This window comes from Dendropsophus ebraccatus, chromosome 9, assembly GCF_027789765.1.
Source record: "Dendropsophus ebraccatus isolate aDenEbr1 chromosome 9, aDenEbr1.pat, whole genome shotgun sequence".
NCBI classification, from domain to species: domain Eukaryota; kingdom Metazoa; phylum Chordata; class Amphibia; order Anura; family Hylidae; genus Dendropsophus; species Dendropsophus ebraccatus.
In genome coordinates, this window is record NC_091462.1 from 120036750 (window position 1) to 120062511 (window position 25762).

Consider the following 25762-nt stretch of genomic DNA (forward strand, 5'->3'; position numbering starts at 1 on the left):
AGGAGGACAGAAGGTGTATGAGGAAGAGGAGGACAGAAGGTGTATAAGGCAGAGGAGGGCAGAAGTTGTATGAGGAGGAGGAGAAGGACAGACGGTGTATGAGGAGGAGGACAGAAGGTGTATGAGGAAGAGGACAGAAGGTGTATGTGGAGGAGGACAGAAGGTGTATGAGGAAAAGGACAGAAGGTGTATGAGGAGGAGGAAAGAAGGTGTAAGAGAAAAAGGACAGAACGTGTATGAGGAGGAGGACAGAAGGTGTATGAGGAGGAGGACAGAAGGTGTATGAGGAGGAGGATAGGTGGTGTATGAGGAGGACGACAGAAGGTGTATGAGGCAGAGGAGGGAAGAGGACGACAGAAGATGTATGAGGAGGAAAACAGAAGGTGTATGAGGCAGAGGAGGACAGAACGTGTATAAGGAGGAGGAGGAGGAGGAAAGAAGATGTATATGGAGGAGCACAGAAGGTGTTTAAGAAGGAGGGCAGGTGGTGTATGAGGAGGAGGACAGAAGGTGTATGAGGAAGAGGAGGACAGAAGGTGTATAAGGAGGAGGACAGAATGTGTATGAGGAAGAGGACAGAAGATGTATGAGGCAGAGGAGGGCAGAGGAGGACAGAAGTTGTATGAGGAGGAGGAGAAGGACAGACGGTGTATGAGGAGGAGGACAGAAGGTATATGAGGAGGAGGACAGAAGGTATATGAAGAGGAGGACAGAATGTGTATGAGGAGGAGGACAGAAGGTGTGTGAGTAGGACAGGTGGTGCATGAGGAGGAGGGCAGAGGAGGACAGAAGATGTATGAGGAGGAGGACAGAAGGTGTATGAGGCAGAGGAGGGCAGAAGATGTTTGAGGAGGAGGACAGAAGGTGTATAAGAAGGAGGACAGGTAATGTATGAGGCAGAGGAGGACAGAAGATGTATGAGGAGGAGGACAGAAATTGTATGAGGAGGAGGACAGAAGGTGTATAAGGGAGAGAAGGACAGAATGTGTTTGAGGAGGAGGAGGACAGAAGGTGTATAAAGCAGAGGAGGACAGAAGGTGTATAAGGAGGAGGACATAAGGTGTATGAGGAAGAGAAGGACAGAATGTGTTTGAGGAGGAGGAGGACAGAAGGTGTATGAGGAAAAGGACAGAAAGTGTATGAGGAGGAAGAAGAGGACAGAAGGTGTATGAGGAGGAGCACAGATGATGCATGAGGAGGAGGACAGAAGATGAATGAGGAGGAGGACAGGTGGTGTATGAGGAGGAGGGCAGAGGAGGACAGAAGATGTATGAAGAGGAGGAGGACAGAAAGTGTATGAGGAGGAGGAGGAAAGAAGGTGTATGAGGAAGAGGAGGACAGAAGGTGTATAAGGAGGAGGACAGAATGTGTATGAGGAAGAGGAGGACAGAAGGTGTATGAGGCAGAGGAGAGCAGAGGAGGACAGAAGTTGTATGAGGAGGAGGAGAAGGACAGACGGTGTATGAGGAGGAGGACAGAAGGTATATGAGGAGGAGGACAGAAGGTATATGAGGAGGAGGACAGAAGGTGTATGAGGAGGAGTACAGAAGGTGTATGAGTAGGACAGGTGGTGTATGAGGAGGAGGGCAGAGGAGGACAGAAGATGTATGAGGAGGAGGACAGAAGGTGTATGAGGCAGAGGAAAACAGAAGGTGTATGAGGAGGAGGAGGACAGAAGATGTATGAGGAGGAGGACAGAAGATGTATGAGGAGGAGGACAGGTGGTGTATGAGGAGGAGGGCAGAGGAGGACAGAAGGTGTATGAGGCAGAGGAAAACAGAAGGTGTATGAGGAGGAGGAGGACAGAAGATGTATGAGGAGGAGGACAGAAGGTGTATGAGGAGGAGGAGGACAGAAGATGTATGAGGAGGAGGACAGAAGATGTATGAGGAGGAGGACAGAAGGTGTATGAGGAGGAGGACAGAAGGTGTATGAGGAGGAGGACAAAAGGTGTATGAGGCAGAAGAGGGCAGAAGATGTTTGAGGAGGAGGACAGAAGGTGTATAAGAAGGAGGACAGGTGATGTATGAGGCAGAGAAGGACAGAAGATGTATGAGGAGGAGGAGGACAGGTGATGTATGAGGAGGAGGAGGAGGAGGACAGAAGATGTATGAGGAGGAGGAGGACAGAAATTGTATGAGGAGGAGGAGGAGGACAGAAGGTGTATAAGGAGGAGGACATAAAGTGTATGAGGAAGAGAAGGACAGAAGGTGTTTGAGGAGGAGGACAGAAGATGTATGAGGAGGAGGAGGACAGAAGGTGTATAAAGCAGAGGAGGACAGAGGTGTATAAGGAGGAGGACATAAGGTGTATGAGGAAGAGAAGGACAGAAGGTGTTTGAGGAGGAGGACAGAAGATGTATGAGGAGGAGGAGGAGGAGGACAGAAGAAGATGTATGAGGAGGAGGAGGAGGAGGACAGAAGATGTATGAGGAGGAGGAGGAGGACAGAAGATGTATGAGGAGGAGGAGGAGGAGGAGGAGGACAGAAGATGTATGAGGAGGAAGAAGAGGACAGAAGGTGTATGAGGAGGAGGGCAGAAGATGTATGAGGCAGAGGACAGAAGATGTATGAGGCAGAGGACAGAAGATGTATGAGGCAGAGGACAGAAGATGTATGAGGAGGAGGACAGAAGGTGTATGAGGAGGAGGACAGAAGGTTTATGTGGAGGAGGACAGAATATGTATGAGGAGGAGGACAGAAGGTGTATGAGGAGGAGGACAGAAGATGTATGAGGAGGAGGACAGAAGGTGTATGAGGAGGAGGACAGAAGGTGTATGAGGAGGAGGAGGACAGAAGGTGTATGAGGAGGAGGACAGAAGGTGTATGAGGAGGAGGAGGACAGAATGTGTATGAGGAGGAGGACAGAAGGTGTATGAGGAGGAGGACAGAAGGTGTATGAGGAGGAGGACAGAAGGTTTATGTGGAGGAGGACAGAAGATGTATAAGAAGGAGGACAGGTGGTGTATGAGGAGGAGGAGGATGTAGGAGGAGGAAGACCAGTGGCATAGCTACCATGAAGGCAGGGAAGGCGACTGCTATGGGGCCCCTGCAGGAAGGGGGCCCGAGGAAGCCTGCCCTGCCTTCATGCTAGGTACCGACCACTCTACCCCCAGGGATCCAGAGAGGAAGAGGGACCCCCACTGCACTGTTCAGCCCCCTCACTGTAGTGCCGGGTGAGCGGGCTGAACAGAGGAGCAGGACCTGCCAGGTCCTGCACGGCACAGAAGAGGAGTGAAGGACCTTTGGGTCACATGACCCAAAGGTCCTGAATACTTCTATGTGAAGATCAGCCCGGACTACAGGAGGAGGAGGGGGAAGCCTGGGAGCTGTAAGTGCTGTGTATGTGTGTCAGTGTGTGTATATATATGTATCTGTGGGTATATGTATATGTCAGTGTGTGTATATATGTATCTGTGGGTATATGTATATGTCAGTGTGTGTATATATGTATCTGTGGGTATATGTATATGTCAGTGTGTGTGTATATATGTATCTGTGGGTATATGTATATGTCAGTGTGTGTATATATGTATCTGTGGGTATATGTATATGTCAGTGTGTGTATATATGTATCTGTGGGTATATGTATATGTCAGTGTGTGTGTATATATGTATCTGTGGGTATATGTATATGTCAGTGTGTGTATATATGTATCTGTGGGTATATGTATATGTCAGTGTGTGTATATATGTATCTGTGGGTATATGTATATGTCAGTGTGTGTATATATGTATCTGTGGGTATATGTATATGTCAGTGTGTGTGTATATATGTATCTGTGGGTATATGTATATGTCAGTGTGTGTATATATGTATCTGTGGGTATATGTATATGTCAGTGTGTGTATATATGTATCTGTGAGTATATGTATATGTCAGTGTGTGTGTATATATGTATCTGTGGGTATATGTATATGTCAGTGTGTGTATATATGTATCTGTGGGTATATGTATATGTCAGTGTGTGTGTATATATGTATCTGTGGGTATATGTATATGTCAGTGTGTGTATATATGTATCTGTGGGTATATGTATATGTCAGTGTGTGTATATATGTATCTGTGGGTATATGTATATGTCAGTGTGTGTATATATGTATCTGTGGGTATATGTACATGTCAGTGTGTGTATATATGTATCTGTGGGTATATGTATATGTCAGTGTGTGTATATATGTATCTGTGTGTATATGTATATGTCAGTGTGTGTATATATGTATCTGTGGGTATATGTATATGTCAGTGTGTGTATATATGTATCTGTGGGTATATGTATATGTCAGTGTGTGTATATATGTATCTGTGGGTATATGTATATGTCAGTGTGTGTATATATGTATCTGTAGGTATATGTATATGTCAGTGTGTGTATATATGTATCTGTGGGTATATGTATATGTCAGTGTGTGTATATATGTATCTGTGGGTATATGTATATGTCAGTGTGTGTATATATGTATCTGTGGGTATATGTATATGTCAGTGTGTGTATATATGTATCTGTGGGTATATGTATATGTCAGTGTGTGTATATATGTATCTGTGGGTATATGTATATGTCAGTGTGTGTATATATGTATCTGTGGGTATATGTATATGTCAGTGTGTGTATATATGTATCTGTGTATATACTGTATTTATATGTCAGTATGTGTATGTATCTGTGGCTATATATATGTGTGTGTGTGTGTATGTCAGCAATGTCTGTAACACTGGGGTATATGTGTGTGTTTGTGTATGTCAGTTGTGTCTCAAGTGATTGACAGGTTTGCTCCCAAAGATGTTCTGCAGCAGCTTCTATTAATGCTGAGCTCTAATAAAAGAACCCACCACTAATATCTGCTGCATTTTCTTTCATTTCTGGTTGAGTATTTCTTATTACACTGAGATGATTTCCCTGTGTACAGTCTATTCATGGTGTATACATCTGCACTAGTGTCATCACATTACAGCGTATATGTGTGTATGTCAGTGGCGTATCTGTATATATGTTACTGGTGCCTCTGTGTGTATATATGTATGTATGTCAGTGGCGTATCTGTATATATGTTACTGGTGCCTCTGTGTGTATATATGTATGTATGTCAGTGGCTTATCTGTATATATGTTACTGGTGCCTCTGTGTGTATATATGTATGTATGTATGTCAGTGGCTTACCTGTATATATGTTACTGGTGCCTCTGTGTGTATATATGTATGTATGTATGTCAGTGGCGTATCTGTATATATGTTACTGGTGCCTCTGTGTGTATATATGTATGTATGTCAGTGGCTTATCTGTATATATGTTACTGGTGCCTCTGTGTGTATATGTGCCTCATTGTCTGTTTGGCGAGGGGGGTGGGGTGGGTAGGGGAGCGTACAGGATTCATGGGGCCCTGTACAGTTTTTTGCTATGGGGCCCCATGAATCCTAGCTATGCCCCTGAGGAGGACAGAACGTGTATGAGGAGGAGGAGGAGGACAGAAGATGTATGAGGAGGAGGAGGAGGAGGACAGAACGTGTATGAGGAGGAGGAGGACAGAAGGTGTATAAGAAGGAGGACAGGTGGTGTATGAGGAGGAGGAGGAGGATGTAGGAGGAGGAGGACAGAAGGTGTATAAGGAGGACAGGTAGTGTATGAGGAGGAGGATGTAGGAGGAGGACAGAAGGTGTATGAGGAGGAGGAGGACAGAAGGTGTATAAGAAGGAGGACAGGTGGTGTATGAGGAGGAGGAGGAGGAGGACAGAAGATGTATAAGAAGGAGGACAGGTGGTGTATGAGGAGGAGGAGGAGGATGTAGGAGGAGGACAGAACATGTATGAGGAGGAGGACAGAAGGTGTATGAGGAGGAGGACAGAACATGTATGAGGAGGAGGACAGAACATGTATGAGGAGGAGGACAGAAGGTGTATGAGGAGGAGGAGGAGGAGGACAGAAGATGTATAAGAAGGAGGACAGGTGGTGTATGAGGAGGAGGAGGAGGATGTAGGAGGAGGACAGAACATGTATGAGGAGGAGGACAGAAGGTGTATGAGGAGGACAGGTAGTGTATGAGGAGGAGGATGTAGGAGGACAGAACGTGTATGAGGAGGAGGAGGACAGAAGGTGTATAAGAAGGAGGACAGGTGGTGTATGAGGAGGAGGAGGATGTAGGAGGAGGATAGAACATGTATGAGGAGGAGGACAGAAGGTGTATGAGGAGGAGGAGGATAGAACATGTATGAGGAGGAGGGCAGAAGGTGTATGAGGAGGAGGATAGAAAGTGTATGAGGAGGAGGAGGTCAGAAGGTGTATGAGGCGGAGGACAGAAGGTGTATGAGGAGGAGGAGGTCAGAAGGTGTATAAGAAGGAGGACAGGTGGTGTATGAGGAGGAGGATGTAGGAGGAGGAGGAGGAGGACAGAAGGTGTATAAGGAGGACAGGTGGTGTATGAGGAGGAGGATGTAGGAGGAGGACAGAAGGTGTATGAGGAGGAGGAGGTCAGAAGGTGTATGAGGAGGAGGAGGAGGATGTAGGAGGAGGACAGAAGGTGTATGAGGAGGAGGAGGTCAGAAGGTGTATGAGGAGGAGGATAGAAGGTGTATAAGGAGGACAGGTAGTGTATGAGGAGGAGGATGTAGGAGGAGGACAGAAGATGTATAAGAAGGAGAACAGGTGGTGTATGAGGAGGAGGAGGAGGATGTAGGAGGAGGACAGAACATGTATGAGGAGGAGGACAGAAGGTGTATGAGGAGGAGGACAGGTAGTGTATGAGGAGGAGGATAGAAGGTGTATAAGGAGGACAGGTAGTGTATGAGGAGGAGGATGTAGGAGGAGGACAGAAGATGTATAAGAAGGAGGACAGGTGGTGTATGAGGAGGACAGGTGGTGTATGAGGAGGAGGAGGAGGATGTAGGAGGAGGACAGAAGGTGTATAAGGAGGACAGGTGGTGTATGAGGAGGAGGAGGAGGATGTAGGAGGAGGACAGAAGGTGTATGAGGAGGAGGAGGAGGATGTAGGAGGAGGAGGACAGAACATGTATGAGGAGGAGGACAGAAGGTGTATGAGGAGGAGGATAGAAAGTGTAGGAGGAGGAGGAGGAGGACGGAAGATATATGAGGACATAGCGTAAAGTCTGACTATTGGGACACATGGTGGGGTGGAAGGAGATCCACATAAGGAGATGGACATAGAGTCACTCACCCAACTTTCTGGATTTCTGCCCCAGTCCTCCAAATGCATTTTGAAGACCTGAGGGAGGAATCATAATCAGTGACTGGGGTACAGACAGGGACTGGGGTACAGACAGAAACTGGGGTACAGGCAGGGACTGGGGTACAGGCAGGGACTGTAGATACGGGGAGAGACTGGGGTACAGGCAGAAACTGGGGTACAGGCAGGGACTGGGGTACAGGCAGAAACTGGGGTACAGGCAGGGACTGGGGTACAGGCAGGGACTGTAGATACGGGGAGAGACTGGGGTACAGGCAGGGACTGGGGTACAGACAGAAACTGGGGTACAGGCAGGGACTGGGGTACAGGCAGGGACTGGGGTACAGGCAGGGACTGTAGATACGGGGAGAGACTGGGGTACAGGCAGAAACTGGGGTACAGGCAGGGACTGGGGTACAGGCAGAAACTGGGGTACAGGCAGGGACTGGGGTACAGGCAGGGACTGTAGATACGGGGAGAGACTGGGGTACAGGCAGGGACTGGGGTACAGACAGAAACTGGGGTACAGGCAGGGACTGGGGTACAGGCAGGGACTGTAGATATGGGGAGAGACTGGGGTACAGGCAGGGACTGGGGTACAGGCAGGGACTGTAGATACGGGGAGAGACTGGGGTACAGGCAGAAACTGGGGTACAGGCAGGGACTGGGGTACAGGCAGAAACTGGGGTACAGGCAGGGACTGTAGATACGGGGAGAGACTGGGGTACAGGCAGGGACTGGGGTACAGACAGAAACTGGGGTACAGGCAGGGACTGGGGTACAGGCAGGGACTGTAGATATGGGGAGAGACTGGGGTACAGGCAGAAACTGGGGTACAGGCAGGGACTGGGGTACAGGCAGAAACTGGGGTACAGGCAGGGACTGGGGTACAGGCAGAAACTGGGGTACAGGCAGGGACTGTAGATACGGGGAGAGACTGGGGTACAGGCAGGGACTGGGGTACAGACAGAAACTGGGGTACAGGCAGGGACTGGGGTACAGGCAGGGACTGTAGATATGGGGAGAGACTGGGGTACAGGCAGGGACTGGGCCGGGTTCAGGCAAGGTAAATACAGACAGTAGATGGAGTACAGGCAGGGACTGGTAGATACAGACAGTAGATGGAGTACAGGCAGGGACTGGTGGATACAGACAGTAGATGGAGTACAGGCAGGGACTGGTGGATACAGACAGTAGATGGAGTACAGGCAAGGACTGGTAGATACAGACAGTGGGTGGAGTACAGGCAGGGACTGGTAGATACAGACAGTAGATGGAGTACAGGCAGGGACTGGTAGATACAGACAGTAGATGGAGTACAGGCAGGGACTGGTAGATACAGACAGTAGATGGAGTACAGGCAGGGACTGGTGGATACAGACAGTAGATGGAGTACAGGCAGGGACTGGTAGATACAGACAGTAGATGGAGTACAGGCAAGGACTGGTAGATACAGACAGTGGGTGGAGGACAGGCAGGGACTGGTAGATACAGACAGTAGATGGAGTACAGGCAGGGACTGGTAGATACAGACAGTAGATGGAGTACAGGCAGGGACTGGTAGATACAGACAGTAGATGGAGTACAGGCAAGGACTGGTAGATACAGACAGTGGGTGGAGTACAGGCAGGGACTGGTAGATACAGACAGTAGATGGAGTACAGGCAGGGACTGGTAGATACAGACAGTAGATGGAGTACAGGCAGGGACTGGTAGATACAGACAGTAGATGGAGTACAGGCAGGGACTGGTAGATACAGACAGTAGATGGAGTACAGGCAGGGACTGGTGGATACAGACAGTAGATGGAGTACAGGCAGGGACTGGTGGATACAGACAGTAGATGGAGTACAGGCAGGGACTGGTGGATACAGACAGTAGATGGAGTACAGGCAGGGACTGGTGGATACAGACAGTAGATGGAGTACAGGCAAGGACTGGTAGATACAGACAGTGGGTGGAGTACAGGCAGGGACTGGTAGATACAGACAGTAGATGGAGTACAGGCAGGGACTGGTAGATACAGACAGTAGATGGAGTACAGGCAGGGACTGGTAGATACAGACAGTAGATGGAGTACAGGCAGGGACTGGTAGATACAGACAGTAGATGGAGTACAGGCAGGGACTGGTAGATACAGACAGTAGATGGAGTACAGGCAGGGACTGGTGGATACAGACAGTAGATGGAGTACAGGCAGGGACTGGTAGATACAGACAGTAGATGGAGTACAGGCAAGGACTGGTAGATACAGACAGTGGGTGGAGTACAGGCAGGGACTGGTAGATACAGACAGTAGATGGAGTACAGGCAGGGACTGGTAGATACAGACAGTAGATGGAGTACAGGCAGGGACTGGTAGATACAGACAGTAGATGGAGTACAGGCAGGGACTGGTAGATACAGACAGTAGATGGAGTACAGGCAGGGACTGGTAGATACAGACAGTAGATGGAGTACAGGCAGGGACTGGTAGATACAGACAGTAGATGGAGTACAGGCAGGGACTGGTAGATACAGACAGTAGATGGAGTACAGGCAGGGACTGGTGGATACAGACAGTAGATGGAGTACAGGCAGGGACTGGTAGATACAGACAGTAGATGGAGTACAGGCAGGGACTGGTGGATACAGACAGTAGATGGAGTACAGGCAGGGACTGGTGGATACAGACAGTAGATGGAGTACAGGCAAGGACTGGTAGATACAGACAGTGGGTGGAGTACAGGCAGGGACTGGTAGATACAGACAGTAGATGGAGTACAGGCAGGGACTGGTAGATACAGACAGTAGATGGAGTACAGGCAGGGACTGGTAGATACAGACAGTAGATGGAGTACAGGCAGGGACTGGTAGATACAGACAGTAGATGGAGTACAGGCAGGGACTGGTAGATACAGACAGTAGATGGAGTACAGGCAGGGACTGGTGGATACAGACAGTAGATGGAGTACAGGCAGGGACTGGTAGATACAGACAGTAGATGGAGTACAGGCAAGGACTGGTAGATACAGACAGTGGGTGGAGTACAGGCAGGGACTGGTAGATACAGACAGTAGATGGAGTACAGGCAGGGACTGGTAGATACAGACAGTAGATGGAGTACAGGCAGGGACTGGTAGATACAGACAGTAGATGGAGTACAGGCAGGGACTGGTGGATACAGACAGTAGATGGAGTACAGGCAGGGACTGGTGGATACAGACAGTAGATGGAGTACAGGCAAGGACTGGTAGATACAGACAGTAGATGGAGTACAGGCAAGGACTGGTAGATACAGACAGTGGGTGGAGTACAGGCAGGGACTGGTAGATACAGACAGTAGATGGAGTACAGGCAGGGACTGGTAGATACAGACAGTAGATGGAGTACAGGCAAGGACTGGTAGATACAGACAGTAGATGGAGTACAGGCAGGGACTGGTAGATACAGACAGTAGATGGAGTACAGGCAGGGACTGGTGGATACAGACAGTAGATGGAGTACAGGCAAGGACTGGTAGATACAGACAGTAGATGGAGTACAGGCAAGGACTGGTAGATACAGACAGTAGATGGAGTACAGGCAAGGACTGGTAGATACAGACAGTGGGTGGAGTACAGGCAGGGACTGGTAGATACAGACAGTGGGTGGAGTACAGGCAGGGACTGGGATACAGGCAGTAAAGACAGTACTCAGGACTCAGCTACAATTAACTTTGTGGGGGGGGGGGGGGGGGGGGGGGGGGGGGGAGGTTTGGAGATCACCTCACTCCCTCCTCACCTACCTCCAGCCTTTGCTCCCAGTGGACCCAAAGCTCCTTGTTGCTGGGACCCCGCACCTTAAGAGAGAGAGTAAAAAGTGACAGTAGGTTTGAGGGTGATACACGGGTGTAGGGTGGGAGGAGGGGGGGGGTGATATGTGGGTGCAGGGGGGGGTGATATGAGGGTGTCGGGGTGATATGTGGGTGTCGGGGTGATATGTGGATGTGGGGGTGATATGTGGATGTCGGGTGATATGTGGGTGTGGGGGTGATATGTGGGTGTCGGGGTGATATGTGGGTGTCGGGGTGATATGTGGGTACCCTTTGTGTTGGGGTCATATGTGGATGTGGGGGTGATATGTGGATGTGGGGGTGATATGTGGATGTCGGGGTGATATGTGGGTGTCGGGGTGATATGTGGATGTCGGGGTGATATGTGGGTGTCGGGGTGATATGTGGGTGTCGGGGTGATATGTGGATGTCGGGGTGATATGTGCGTGTCGGGGTGATATGTGGGTGTCGGGGTGATATGTGGATGTTGGGGTGATATGTGGGTGTGATATGTGGATGTCGGGGTGATATGTGGGTGTGGGGGTGATATGTGGGTGTCGGGGTGATATGTGGGTGTCGGGGTGATATGTGGGTACCCTTTGTGTGGGGGTGATATGTGGATGTGGGGGTGATATGTGGGTGTCGGGGTGATATGAGGGTGTCGGGGTGATATGTGGGTGTGGGGGTGATATGTGGATGTGGGGGTGATATGTGGGTGTCGGGGTGATATGAGGGTGTCGGGGTGATATGTGGGTGTCGGGGTGATATGTGGGTACCCTTTGTGTGGGGGTGATATGTGGATGTGGGGGTGATATGTGGGTGTCGGGGTGATATGAGGGTGTCGGGTGATATGTGGGTGTGGGGGTGATATGTGGATGTGGGGGTGATATGTGGGTGTCGGGGTGATATGAGGGTGTCGGGGTGATATGTGGGTGTCGGGGTGATATGAGGGTACCTTTTGTGTGGGGGTGATATGTGAATGTGGGGGTGATATGTGGGTGTCGGGGTGATATGAGGGTGTCGGGGTGATATGAGGGTGTCGGGTGATATGTGGGTGTGGGGGTGATATGTGGATGTGGGGGTGATATGTGGGTGTCGGGGTGATATGAGGGTGTCGGGGTGATATGTGGGTGTCGGGGTGATATGAGGGTACCTTTTGTGTGGGGGTGATATGTGAATGTGGGGGTGATATGAGGGTGTCGGGGTGATATGTGGGTACCCTTTGTGTGGGGGTGATATGTGGGTGTCGGGGTGATATTAGGGTGTCGGGGTGATATGTGGGTGTCGGGGGGATATGTGGGTGTCGGGGGGATATGTTGGTACCCTTTGTGTGGGGGTGATATGTGGATGTGGGGGGGATATGTGGGTGTGGGGGGGATATGTGGGTGTCTGGGTGATATGAGGGTGTCGGGTGTCGGGGTGATATTTGGATGTCGGGGTGATATGTGGATGTCGGGGTGATATGTGGGTGTGGGGGTGATATGTGGGTGTGGGGCTGATATGTGGGTGTCGGGGTGATATGTGGGTGTGATATGTTGGTACCCTTTGTGTGGGGGTGATATGTGGATGTCGGGTGATATGTGGGTGTCGGGGTGATATGAGGGTGTCGGGGTGATATGTGGGTGTCGGGGTGATATGTGGGTGTGGGGGTGATATGTGGGTACCCTTTGTGTCGGGGTGATATGTGGGTGTCGGGGTGATATGTGGGTACCCTGTGTGTCGGGGTGATATGTGGGTGTCGGGGTGATATGTGGGTACCCTTTGTGTCGGAGTGATATGTGGGTGTCGGGGTGATATGAGGGTGTCGGGGTGATATGTTGGTACCCTTTGTGTGGGGGTGCTATGTGGGTGTCGAGGTGATATGTGGATGTGGGGGTGATATGTGGGTGTGGGGGTGATATGTGGGTGTCGGGGTGATATGTGGGTGTCGGGGTGATATGTGGATGTCGGGGTGATATGTGGATGTGGGGGTGATATGTGGGTGTCGGGGTGATATGTGGGTGTGGGGGTGATATGTGGGTGTGGGGGTGATATGTGGGTTTGGGGGTGATATGTGGGTGTGGGGGTGATATGTGGGTACCCTTTGTGTCGGGGTGATATGTTGGTACCCTTTGTGTCGGGGTGATATGTGGGTGTCGGGGTGATATGTGGGTGTCGAGGTGATATGAGGGTGTCGGGGTGATATGTGGGTGTCGGGGTGATATGTGGGTGTGGGGGTTATATGTGGGTACCCTTTGTGTCGGGGTGATATGTGGGTGTCGGGGTGATATGTGGGTGTGGGGGTGATATGTGGGTACCCTTTGTGTCGGGGTGATATGTTGGTACCCTTTGTGTCGGGGTGATATGTTGGTACCCTTTGTGTCGGGGTGATATGTGGGTGTCGGGGTGATATGTGGGTACCCTGTGTGTCGGGGTGATATGTGGGTGTCGGGGTGATATGTGGGTACCCTTTGTGTCGGGGTGATATGTGGGTGTCGGGGTGATATGAGGGTGTCGGGGTGATATGTTGGTACCCTTTGTGTGGGGGTGCTATGTGGGTGTCAGGGTGATATGTGGATGTGGGGGTGATATGTGGGTGTCGGGGTGCTATGTGGATGTCGGGGTGATATGTGGATGTGGGGGTGATATGTGGGTGTGGGGGTGATATGTGGGTGTGGGGGTGATATGTGGGTTTGGGGGTGATATGTGGGTGTGGGGGTGATATGTGGGTACCCTTTGTGTCGGGGTGATATGTGGGTGTCGGGGTGATATGAGGGTGTCGGGGTGATATGTGGGTGTCGGGGTGATATGTGGGTGTGGGGGTTATATGTGGGTGTGGGGGTGATATGTGGGTACCCTTTGTGTCGGGGTGATATGTGGGTGTCGGGGTGATATGTGGGTGTGGGGGTGATATGTGGGTGTGGGGGTGATATGTGGGTTTGGGGGTGATATGTGGGTGTGGGGGTGATATGTGGGTACCCTTTGTGTCGGGGTGATATGTTGGTACCCTTTGTGTGGGGGTGATATGTGGGTACCCTTTGTGTCGGGGTGATATGTGGGTACCCTTTGTGTCGGGGTGATATGTTGGTACCCTTTGTGTGGGGGTGATATGTGGGTACCCTTTGTGTCGGGGTGATATGTGGGTACCCTTTGTGTCGGGGTGATATGTTGGTACCCTTTGTGTGGGGGGGTCCCCTTTACTCTTTTACTGCTTCATGTCTCTGTATCCTTCGATACCTCGGGAGCTCCATGACGCTGTAAGGTGGTGAGATATCTGGGTCACTTACCCCGGAGATATTCTGGCTGGTATACAGGACTCGCTGCTGCGCCATGCTGAGGCTTCACCCCTGCAAAATGCAAAGAATCGTGACATCACTAATCTCCAGTGTAGGGATCAGTATAGATACGGTGGAGTCCGGTGTAGGGATCAGTATAGATACGGTGGAGTCCGGTGTAGGGATCAGTATAGATACGGTGAAGTCCGGTGTAGGGATCAGTATAGATACGGTGGAGTCTGGTGTAGGGATCAGTATAGATTCGGTGGAGTCCGCTGTAGGGATCAGTATAGATACGGTGGAGTCCGGTGTAGGGATCAGTATAGATACGGTGGAGTCCGGTGTAGGGATCAGTATAGATTCGGTAGAGTCCGGTTTAGGGATCAGTATAGATTCGGTGGAGTCCGGTTTAGGGATCAGTATAGATTCGGTGGAGTCCGGTGTAGGGATCAGTATAGATTCGGTGGAGTCCGGTGTAGGGATCAGTATAGATACGGTGGAGTCCGGTGTAGGGATCAGTATAGATTCGGTGGAGTCCGGTTTAGGGATCAGTATAGATTCGGTGGAGTCCGGTGTAGGGATCAGTATAGATTCGGTGGAGTCCGGTGTAGGGATCAGTATAGATTCGGTGGAGTCCGGTGTAGGGATCAGTATAGATTCGGTGGAGTCCGGTGTAGGGATCAGTATAGATACGGTGGAGTCCGGTGTAGGGATCAGTATAGATACGGTGGAGTCTGGTGTAGGGATCAGTATAGATTCGGTGGAGTCCGGTGTAGGGATCAGTATAGATACGGTGGAGTCCGGTGTAGGGATCAGTATAGATACGGTGGAGTCCGGTGTAGGGATCAGTATAGATTCGGTAGAGTCCGGTTTAGGGATCAGTATAGATTCGGTGGAGTCCGGTTTAGGGATCAGTATAGATTCGGTGGAGTCCGGTGTAGGGATCAGTATAGATTCGGTGGAGTCCGGTGTAGGGATCAGTATAGATTCGGTGGAGTCCGGTGTAGGGATCAGTATAGATACGGTGGAGTCCGGTGTAGGGATCAGTATAGATTCGGTGGAGTCCGGTGTAGGGATCAGTATAGATACGGTGGAGTCCGGTGTAGGGATCAGTATAGATACGGTGGAGTCCGGTGTAGGGATCAGTATAGATTTGGTGGAGTCCGGTGTAGGGATCAGTATAGATTCGGTGGAGTCCGGTGTAGGGATCAGTATAGATACGGCGGAGTCCGGTGTAGGGATCAGTATAGATACGGTGGAGTCCGGTGTAGGGATCAGTATAGATACGGTGGAGTCCGGTGTAGGGATCAGTATAGATTTGGTGGAGTCCGGTGTAGGGATCAGTATAGATTCGGTGGAGTCCGGTGTAGGGATCAGTATAGATTTGGTGGAGTCCGGTGTAGGGATCAGTATAGATTCGGTGGAGTCCGGTGTAGGGATCAGTATAGATACGGCGGAGTCCGGTGTAGGGATCAGTATAGATACGGCGGAGTCCGGTGTAGGGATCAGTATAGATACGGCGGAGTCCGGTGTAGGGATCAGTATAGATACGGCGGAGTCCGGTGTAGGGATCAGTATAGATACGGCGGAGTCCGGTGTAGGGATCAGTATAGATACGGCGGAGTCCGGTGTAGGGATCAGTATAGATACGGTGGAGTCCGGTGTAGGGATCAGTATAGATACGGCGGAGTCCGGTGTAGGGATCAGTATAGATACGGCGGAGTCCGGTGTAGGGATCAGTATAGATACGGCGGAGTCCTCTCCTTCTGGATCTTGTTCTCCTTTTGGCACCTTCCCCCGGGGTCTGATCTGTCAGTAACGTGTGATGTCACACCTGCCTGATACATTCCTGCTGACATCACTGAGGGGGGGGGATAACAAGGGGGCGACAGGGCAGTGACCCCAAATCATCCAGACCCATCACCCCGCAGCTATACAGTGCAGTGACCCCAAATCATCCAGACCCATCACCCCCCGCAGCTATACAGTGCAGTGACCCCAAATCATCCAGACCCCCCCTGCTATACAGTGCAGTGACCCCAAATCATCCAGACCCATCACCCCGCAGCTATACAGTGCAGTGACCCCAAATCATCCAGACCCCCCTGCAGCTATACAGTGCAGTGACCCCAAATCATCCAGACCCATCACCCCGCAGCTATACAGAGAAGTGACCCCAAATCATCCAGACCCATCACCCCGCAGCTATACAGTGCAGTGACCCCAAATCATCCAGACCCATCACCCCGCAGCTATACAGTGCAGTGACCCCAAATCATCCAGACCCATCACCCCCCGCAGCTATACAGTGCAGTGACCCCAAATCATCCAGACCCATCACCCCCCGCAGCTATACAGTGCAGTGACCCCAAATCATCCAGACCCCCCCCCCTGCAGCTATACAGAGAAGTGACCCCAAATCATCCAGACCCCCCCCCCTGCAGCTATACAGAGAAGTGACCCCAAATCATCCAGACCCATCACCCCGCAGCTATACAGGGCAGTGACCCCAAATCATCCAGACCCCCCCCCCCTGCAGCTATACAGTGCAGTGACCCCAAATCATCCAGACCCCCCCCCCCCGCATCTATACAGTGCAGTGACCCCAAATCATCCAGACCCCCCCCCTGCAGCTATACAGTGCAGTGACCCCAAATCATCCAGACCCCCCCCCCCGCATCTATACAGTGCAGTGACCCCAAATCATCCAGACCCCCCCCCCTGCAGCTATACAGTGCAGTGACCCCAAATCATCCAGACCCATCACCCCCCAGCTATACAGTGCAGTGACCCCAAATCATCCAGGCCCCCCCCCCCTGCAGCTATACAGTGCAGTGACCCCAAATCATCCAGACCCATCACCCCGCAGCTATACAGTGCAGTGACCCCAAATCATCCAGACCCATCACCCCCCGCAGATATACAGTGCAGTGACCCCAAATCATCCAGACCCCCCCTGCAGCTATACAGTGCAGTGACCCCAAATCATCCAGACCCATCACCCCCCGCAGCTATACAGTGCAGTGACCCCAAATCATCCAGACCCCCCCTGCTATACAGTGCAGTGACCCCAAATCATCCAGACCCATCACCCCGCAGCTATATAGTGCAGCAGTGACCCCAAATCATCCAGACCCCCCCTGCAGCTATACAGTGCAGTGACCCCAAATCATCCAGACCCCCCCTGCAGCTATACAGTGCAGTGACCCCAAATCATCCAGACCCATCACCCCGCAGCTATACAGTGCAGTGACCCCAAATCATCCAGACCCATCACCCCCCGCAGCTATACAGTGCAGTGACCCCAAATCATCCAGACCCATCACCCCCCGCAGCTATACAGTGCAGTGACCCCAAATCATCCAGACCCATCACCCCGCAGCTATACAGTGCAGTGACCCCAAATCATCCAGACCCATCACCCCGCAGCTATACAGTGCAGTGACCCCAAATCATCCAGACCCCCCCCCCTGCAGCTATACAGTGCAGTGACCCCAAATCATCCAGACCCATCACCCCGCAGCTATACAGAGAAGTGACCCCAAATCATCCAGACCCCCCCCAGCTATACAGTGCAGTGACCCCAAATCATCCAGACCCCCCCCCCCCCCCCCGCAGCTATACAGTGCAGTGACCCCAAATCATCCAGACCCCCCCTGCAGCTATACAGTGCAGTGACCCCAAATCATCCAGACCCATCACCCCGCAGCTATATAGTGCAGCAGTGACCCCAAATCATCCAGACCCCCCCTGCAGCTATACAGTGCAGTGACCCCAAATCATTCAGACCCCCCCTGCAGCTATACAGTGCAGTGACCCCAAATCATTCAGACCCCCCCTGCAGCTATACAGTGCAGTGACCCCAAATCATCCAGACCCCCCCCCCCCCGCAGCTATACAGTGCAGTGACCCCAAATCATCCAGACCCCCCCAGCTATACAGTGCAGTGACCCCAAAGCATCCAGACCCCCCTGCAGCTATACAGTGCAGTGACCCCAAATCATCCAGCCCCCCCCCCTCCGCAGCTATACAGTGCAGTGACCCCAAATCATCCAGACCCCCCCCCCCTGCAGCTATACAGTGCAGTGACCCCACATCATCCAGACCCATCACCCCGCAGCTATACAGTGCAGTGACCCCAAATCATCCAGACCCATCACCCCCCAGCTATACAGTGCAGTGACCCGAAATCATCCAGACCCCCCCCCCCCCAGCTATACAGTGCAGTGACCCCAAAGCATCCAGACCCCCCCTGCAGCTATACAGTGCAGTGACCCCAAATCATCCAGCCCCCCCCCCCCCCGCAGATATACAGTGCAGTGACCCCAAATCATCCAGACCCCCCCTGCAGCTATACAGTGCAGTGACCCCAAATCATCCAGACCCATCACCCCGCAGCTATACAGTGCAGTGACCCCAAATCATCCAGACCCATCACCCCGCAGCTATACAGTGCAGTGACCCCAAATCATCCAGACCCATCACCCCCAGCTATACAGTGCAGTGACCCCAAATCATCCAGACCCCCCCAGCTATACAGTGCAGTGACCCCAAATCATCCAGACCCCCCCCCCCCCGCAGCTATACAGTGCAGTGACCCCAAATCATCCACCCCCCCCCCCTGCAGCTATACAGTGCAGTGACCCCAAATCATCCAGACCCCCCCCCCCCCCCCCGCAGCTATACAGTGCAGCAGTGACCCCAAATCATCCAGACCCCCCCCCCCAGCTATACAGTGCAGTGACTCCCCAGCCCCCCCATTGCAAGGACTTGATAGACGGGGTACTCACCTCCCTGTAAGCTGCACCCCACAAAACACAGGATCAGGGCGACTTGCAGCATGGTGATTCTTCTGATGTAGTAACACAGGACACAGAGACGGAGCAGGGACTACCCCGCTGTATATATATGTATACCCAGAGCCCAGAGCCGCCCCCACCTCTGCAAACCACAGACTACACCCGCCCCCATACACACAGCCTGGGCACACCGTCCACCCCTAGACTGGTGGACTATCCCAATACTGACCCCGTACTGACCCTTACACCTACCCCAACATCATACCTCCCAAGTGTCCCTCTATTGGAGGGACAGTCCCTACTTTTTACCCACATCCCTCTTTGCTCCTTACACGTCCCTCACACATACAGGATCTGCTGCAGATATCAATGTAACCAAATGAATCAATCTGCAGCAGATCCTGGATGTGTGATTCCATCAATCTGCAGCAGATCCTGGATGTGTGATTATATCAATCTGCAGCAGATCCTGGATGTGTGATTCCATCAATCTGCAGCAGATCCTGGATGTGTGATTGCATCAATCTGCAGCAGATCCTGGATGTGTGATTGCATCAATCTGCAGCAGATCCTGGATGTGTGATTGCAGCAATCTGCAGCAGATCCTGGATGTGTGATTGCATCAATCTGCAACAGATCCTGGATGTGTGATTATATCAATCTGCAGCAGATCCTGGATGTGTGATTGCAGCAATCTGCAGCAGATCCTAGATGTGTGATTCCATCAATCTGCATCAGATCCTGGATGTGTGATTCCATCAATCTGCATCAGATCCTGGATGTGTGATTGTATCAATCTGCAGCAGATCCTATATGTGTCATCAATCTGCAGCAGATCCTGGATGTGTGATTATATCAATCTGCAGCAGATCCTGGATGTGTGATTCCATCAATCTGCAGCAGATCCTGGATGTGTGATTGCATCAATCTGCAACAGATCCTGGATGTGTGATTATATCAATCTGCAGCAGATCCTGGATGTGTGATTCCATCAATCTGCAGCAGATCCTGGATGTGTGATTATATCAATCTGCAGCAGATCCTGGATGTGTGATTATATCAATCTGCAGCAGATCCTGGATGTGTAATTGCATCAATCTGCAGCAGATCCTATATGTGATTGCATCAATCTGCAGCAGATCCTGGATGTGTGATAGCAGCAATCTGCAGCAGATCCTGGATGTGTGATTGCATCAATCTGCAGCAGATCCTGAATATGTGTGATTACATACTTGAATTAAAAAGTATAGAAATGTGTCAACTTTTCCTAGAGTGAATCACAAGTGTCCCTCAAAAAAGTTGGAAGCTATGTCCGACATTACTCCACCCCTACTGCCACCACACAACCTACACATAGCGATGTCCGTATGACTATTACCTGGCGCCATGTGTGGTCGGCAGGCAATGATTTTAGTTCAGAACCAAACGACATGATCAGCGATGTTTGGCTGATCGTTGCCTATTATACGGAGCGATAGTCATTCTGCAGATTATCGCTCCGTGTAATGGGGCCCTTAGTTTTCCCCAGTTGTCCACTTTCTGCGGCCAGTGATGGGACACCGCCCCAGTCCTGTCAGATTGCACATGGTGAGACAGATGGGAGCTGGAATCTCACGGCCGGGTGTCATATTTATATGGGGCAGAGAGAAGAGTTTACATAAGACGTCTCATCGGGAGGAAGGAGACAGAGAGTACACAGGGTGGAGGAGGGGGGGAGTCCGTCATCTATGTGCCATGTCCTCCCCTCACCTGCACATCCAGCTCACCACACTCTCCATAGACACGTAGGCCTCAGCCAGAAGACAACAGACCAGGGCTTTCCCACAGCAGTGAATGGCATGATGGGAAGCGAAGGAGCACATGATCATTAGCTACAAATAGTGAAAGCACCAATAAGCCCCCCAGCAATGGCTACGAGCCCAAAAATGGAAGGCTGTCCACCAGCCTCAGGTCCTGCATGAATGTCACCGAGGGACGCGGGGAGGAGAGCCCCGGCAGATGACAAGGCGGGGACGCGGGGAAGAGAGCCCCGGCAGACAAAGAGGCAAGAACGCGGGGAGGAGAGCAGAGCCCCGGCAGACAACAAGGCAGGGACGCGGGGAGGAGAGCCCCAGCAAATGGCGAGGCCGGGGACGTGGGGAGGAGAGCAGAGCCCCGGCAGACGACGAGACCGGAGACGCAGGGAGGAGAGCCTCGGCAGACGACAAGGCGGGGAGGAGAGCAGAGCCCCGGCAGACGACGAGACCGGAGACGCGGGGAGGAGAGCAGAGCACCGGCAGACGACGAGGCAGGGACGGGGGGGGGAGAGCAGAGCCCCGGCAGACAAAGAGACCGGAGACGCGGGGAGGAGAGCAGAGCCCCGGCAGACGAAGAGACCGGAGACGCGGGGAGGAGAGCAGAGCCCCGGCAGACGACGAGGCAGGGACGCGGGGAGGAGAGCAGAGCCCCGGCAGACGACAAGACCGGAGACGCGGGGAGGAGAGCCCCGACAGACGGCGAGGCCGGGGACGCCGGGAGGAGAGCCCTGGCAGACAACAAGGCGGGGACGCGGGGAGGAGAGCCCCGGCAGACGACAAGGCGGGGAGGAGAGCAGAGCCCCGGCAGACGACGAGGCCCGGAAGGCGGGGAGGAGAGCAGAGCCCCGGCAGACGACGAGGCCCGGAAGGCGGGGAGGAGAGCAGAGCTCCGGCAGACAACGAGGCAGGGACGCGGGGAGGAGAGCAGAGCCCCGGCAGACAACAAGGCTCGGAAGGCAGGGAGCAGAGCAGAGCCCCGGCAGACAACGAGGCAGGGACGCGGGGAGGAGAGCAGAGCCCCGGCAGACGACGAGACCGGAGACACGGGGAGGAGAGCACAGCTCAGGCAGACAACGAGGCAGGGACATGGGGAGGAGAGCAGAGCCCCAGCAGACGACAAGGCAGGGAGGAGAGCCCAGGCAGACAGCGAGGCCGGGGAGGAGAGCAGAGCCCCGGCAGACGATGCGGCAGGGACGCGGGGAGGAGAGCCCCAGCAGATGGCGAGGCCGGGGACGCGGGGAGGAGAGCAGAGCCCCGGCAGACAACAAGGCGGGGAGGAGAGCAGAGCCCCAGCATACGACAAGGCCGGAGACGAGGGGAGGAGAGCCCCGGCAGACGATGAGGCAGGGAGGAGAGCAGAGCCCTGGCAGACGACGAGGCCAGGGAGGAGAGCAGAGCCCCGCAGCCGACGAGGCCGGAGACGCGGGGAGGAGAGCCCAGGCAGACGACGAGGCCAGGGAGGAGAGCAAAGCCCCGGCAGCCGACGAGGCCGGAGACGCGGGGAGGAGAGCCCCGGCAGACGATGAGGCAGGGAGGAGAGCAGAGCCCTGGCAGACGACGAGGCCAGGGAGGAGAGCAGAGCCCCGCAGCCGACGAGGCCGGAGACGCGGGGAGGAAAGCCCAGGCAGATGACGAGGCCGGGGAAGAGAGCTAAGCCCCGGCAGCCGACGAGGCTGGAGACGCGGGGAGGAGAGCCCCGGCAGACGATGAGGCAGGGAGGAGAGCAGAGCCCTGGCAGACGACGAGGCCAGGGAGGAGAGCAAAGCCCCGGCAGCCGACGAGGCTGGAGACGCGGGGAGGAGAGCCCCGGCAGACGGCGCGTCTGGGGATGCGGGGAGGAGAGCCCAGGCAGACGACGAGGCCGGAGACGCGGGGAGGAGAGCCCTGGCAGACGGCGAGGCCGGGGACGCGGGGAGGAGAGCCCAGGCAGACAGCGAGGCTGGGGAGGAGAGCAGAGCCCCGGCAGACGACGAGGCCCAGAAGGCGGGGAGGAGAGCAGAGCCCCGGCAGACAACAAGGCAGGGACGCGGGGAGGAGAGCCCCAGCAGATGGCGAGGCCGGGGACGCGGGGAGGAGAGCAGAGCCCCGGCAGACGACAAGGCGGGGAGGAGAGCAGAGCCCCAGCAGACGACAAGGCCGGAGACGAGGGGAGGAGAGCCCCGGCAGACGAAGAGGCAGGGAGGAGAGCAGAGCCCCGGCAGCCGACGAGGCCAGGGAGGAGAGCAGAGCCCCGGCAGCCGAAGAGGCCAGGGAGGAGAGAAGAGCCCCAGCAGCCGACAAGGCTGGAGACGCGGGGAGGAGAGCCCAGGCAGACGATGTGGCCGAGGATGCGTGGAGGAGAGCCCCGGCAGACGGCGCAGCCGGGGATGCGGGGAGGAGAGCCCAGGCAGATGACGAGGCCAGAGACGCGGGGAGGAGAGCCCAGGCAGACGACGAGGTCAGGGACGTGGGGAGGAGAGCCCTGGCAGACGGCGAGGCCAGGGACACGGGGAGGAGACCAGAGCCCCGGCAGACAACAAGGCAGGGACGCCGGGAGGAGAGTCCCAGCAGATGGCAAGGCCGGGGACGAGAGCAGAGCCCGGGCAGACGACAAGGCAGGGAGGAGAGCAGAGCCCCGGCAGAAGACAAGGCCGGAGATGAGGGGAGGAGAGCCCCGGCAGACAATGAGGCAGGGAGGAGAGCAGAGCCCTGGCAGACGGCGAGGCCGGGGACGCAGGGAGGAGAGCCCAGGCAGACGGCGAGGCTGGGGAGGAGAGCAGAGCCCCGGCAGACGACGAGGCCCAGTAGCCGGGGAGGAGAGCAGAGCCCAGGCAGACAACAAGGCAGGGACGCGGGGAGGAGAGCCCCAGCAGATGGTGAGGCCGGGGACGCGGGGAGGAGAGCAGAGCCCCGGCAGACGACAAGGCGGGGAGGAGAGCAGAGGCGACAAGGCCGGAGACGAGGGGAGGAGAGCCCCGGCAGACGATGAGGCAGGGAGAAGAGCAGAGCCCCGGCAGCCGACGAGGCCAGGGAGGAGAGCAGAGCCCAGGCAGCCGACGAGGCCAGGGAGGAGATCAGAGCCCCGGCAGCCGACAAGGCCGGAGACGCGGGGAGGAGAGCCCAGGCAGAAGACGAGACCAGGGAGGAGAGCAAAGCCCCGGCAGCCGACGAGGCTGGAGACGCAGGGAGTAGAGCCCAGGCAGACGACGTGGCCGGGGATGCGGGGAGGAGAGCCCCGGCAGACGGCGCAGACGGGGATCCAAGGAGGAGAGCCCAGGCAGACGACGAGACCGGGGACGCGGGGAGGAGAGCCCCGGCAGACGGCGAGGAGAAGCCCGGCAGACGGCGAGGCCAGGGAGGAGAGCCCCGGCAGACGGAGAGGCCGGGGAGGCGGGGAGGAGAGCAGAGCCCCGGCAGACAACAAGGCAGGGACGCGGGGAGGAGAGTCCCAGCAGATGGCGAGGCCGGGGATGCGGGGAGGAGAGCAGAGCCCGGGCAGACGACAAGGCAGGGAGGAGAGCAGAGCCCCGGCAGAAGACAAGGCCGGAGACGAGGGGAGGAGAGCCCCGGCAGACAATGAGGCAGGGAGGAGAGCAGAGCCCTGGCAGACGACGAGGCCGGAGACGCGGGGAGGAGAGCCCAGGCAAACGACGAGACCAGGAAGGAGAGCAAAGCCCCGGCAGCCGACGACGCCGGAGACGCGGGGAGGAGAGCCCAGGCAGATGACGAGGCCGGGGAGGAGAGCAGAGCCCCGGCAGCTGACGAGGCTGGAGACGCGGGGAGGAGAGCCCAGGCAGATGACGAGGCCAGAGACGTGGGGAGGAGAGCCCAGGCAGACGACGAGGCCGGGGACGCGGGGAGGAGAGCCCAGGCAGACGACGAGGCCAGAGACGTGGGGAGGAGAGCCCAGGCAGACGACGAGGCCAGGGACGCGGGGAGGAGAGCCCTGGCAGACGGCGAGGCCGGGGACGCGGGGAGGAGAGCCCCGGCAGACGGCGAGGCCAGGGAGGAGAGCCCAGGCAGACGGCGAGGCCGTGGAGGAGAGCCCAGGCAGACGGGGAGGCGGGGAGGAGAGCCCCGGCAGACGGCGAGGCTGGGGAGGCGGGGAGGAGAGCCCTGGCAGACGGCGAGGCCGGTGAGGCGGGGAGGAGAGCCCTGGCAGATGGTGAGGCGGGGAGGAGAGCCCTGGCAGACGGCGAGGCCGGGAGGAGAGCAGAGGCGACAAGGCCGGAGACGAGGGGAGGAGAGCCCCGGCAGACGATGAGGCAGGGAGAAGAGCAGAGCCCCGGCAGCCGACGAGGCCAGGGAGGAGAGCAGAGCCCAGGCAGCCGACGAGGCCAGGGAGGAGATCAGAGCCCCGGCAGCCGACAAGGCCGGAGACGCGGGGAGGAGAGCCCAGGCAGAAGACGAGACCAGGGAGGAGAGCAAAGCCCCGGCAGCCGACGAGGCTGGAGACGCAGGGAGTAGAGCCCAGGCAGACGACGTGGCCGGGGATGCGGGGAGGAGAGCCCCGGCAGACGGCGCAGACGGGGATCCAAGGAGGAGAGCCCAGGCAGACGACGAGACCGGGGACGCGGGGAGGAGAGCCCCGGCAGACGGCGAGGAGAAGCCCGGCAGACGGCGAGGCCAGGGAGGAGAGCCCCGGCAGACGGAGAGGCCGGGGAGGAGAGCAGAGCCCCGGCAGACAACAAGGCAGGGACGCGGGGAGGAGAGTCCCAGCAGATGGCGAGGCCGGGGATGCGGGGAGGAGAGCAGAGCCCGGGCAGACGACAAGGCAGGGAGGAGAGCAGAGCCCCGGCAGAAGACAAGGCCGGAGACGAGGGGAGGAGAGCCCCGGCAGACAATGAGGCAGGGAGGAGAGCAGAGCCCTGGCAGACGACGAGGCCGGAGACGCGGGGAGGAGAGCCCAGGCAAACGACGAGACCAGGAAGGAGAGCAAAGCCCCGGCAGCCGACGACGCCG

At 55.1% G+C, this 25762-nt stretch overlaps 1 protein-coding gene across 9 annotated transcripts in view; it reads right to left on the bottom strand.

Annotated features, from left to right (window-relative positions):
• Positions 1-25762, bottom strand: part of GREP1 (glycine rich extracellular protein 1) — an 86831-nt gene that overhangs the window by 51655 nt on the left and 9414 nt on the right. For all 9 annotated transcript variants that reach the window (XM_069982409.1, XM_069982408.1, XM_069982410.1 and 6 more), the window contains exons 2-4: positions 14239-14298; positions 10946-10999; positions 7171-7218 (exon numbers count right to left, since the gene is read on the bottom strand). In XM_069982409.1, coding sequence (XP_069838510.1) covers positions 7171-7218; positions 10946-10999; positions 14239-14298 — 162 coding nt within the window. The remainder of the gene's footprint in view (positions 1-7170; positions 7219-10945; positions 11000-14238; positions 14299-25762) is intronic.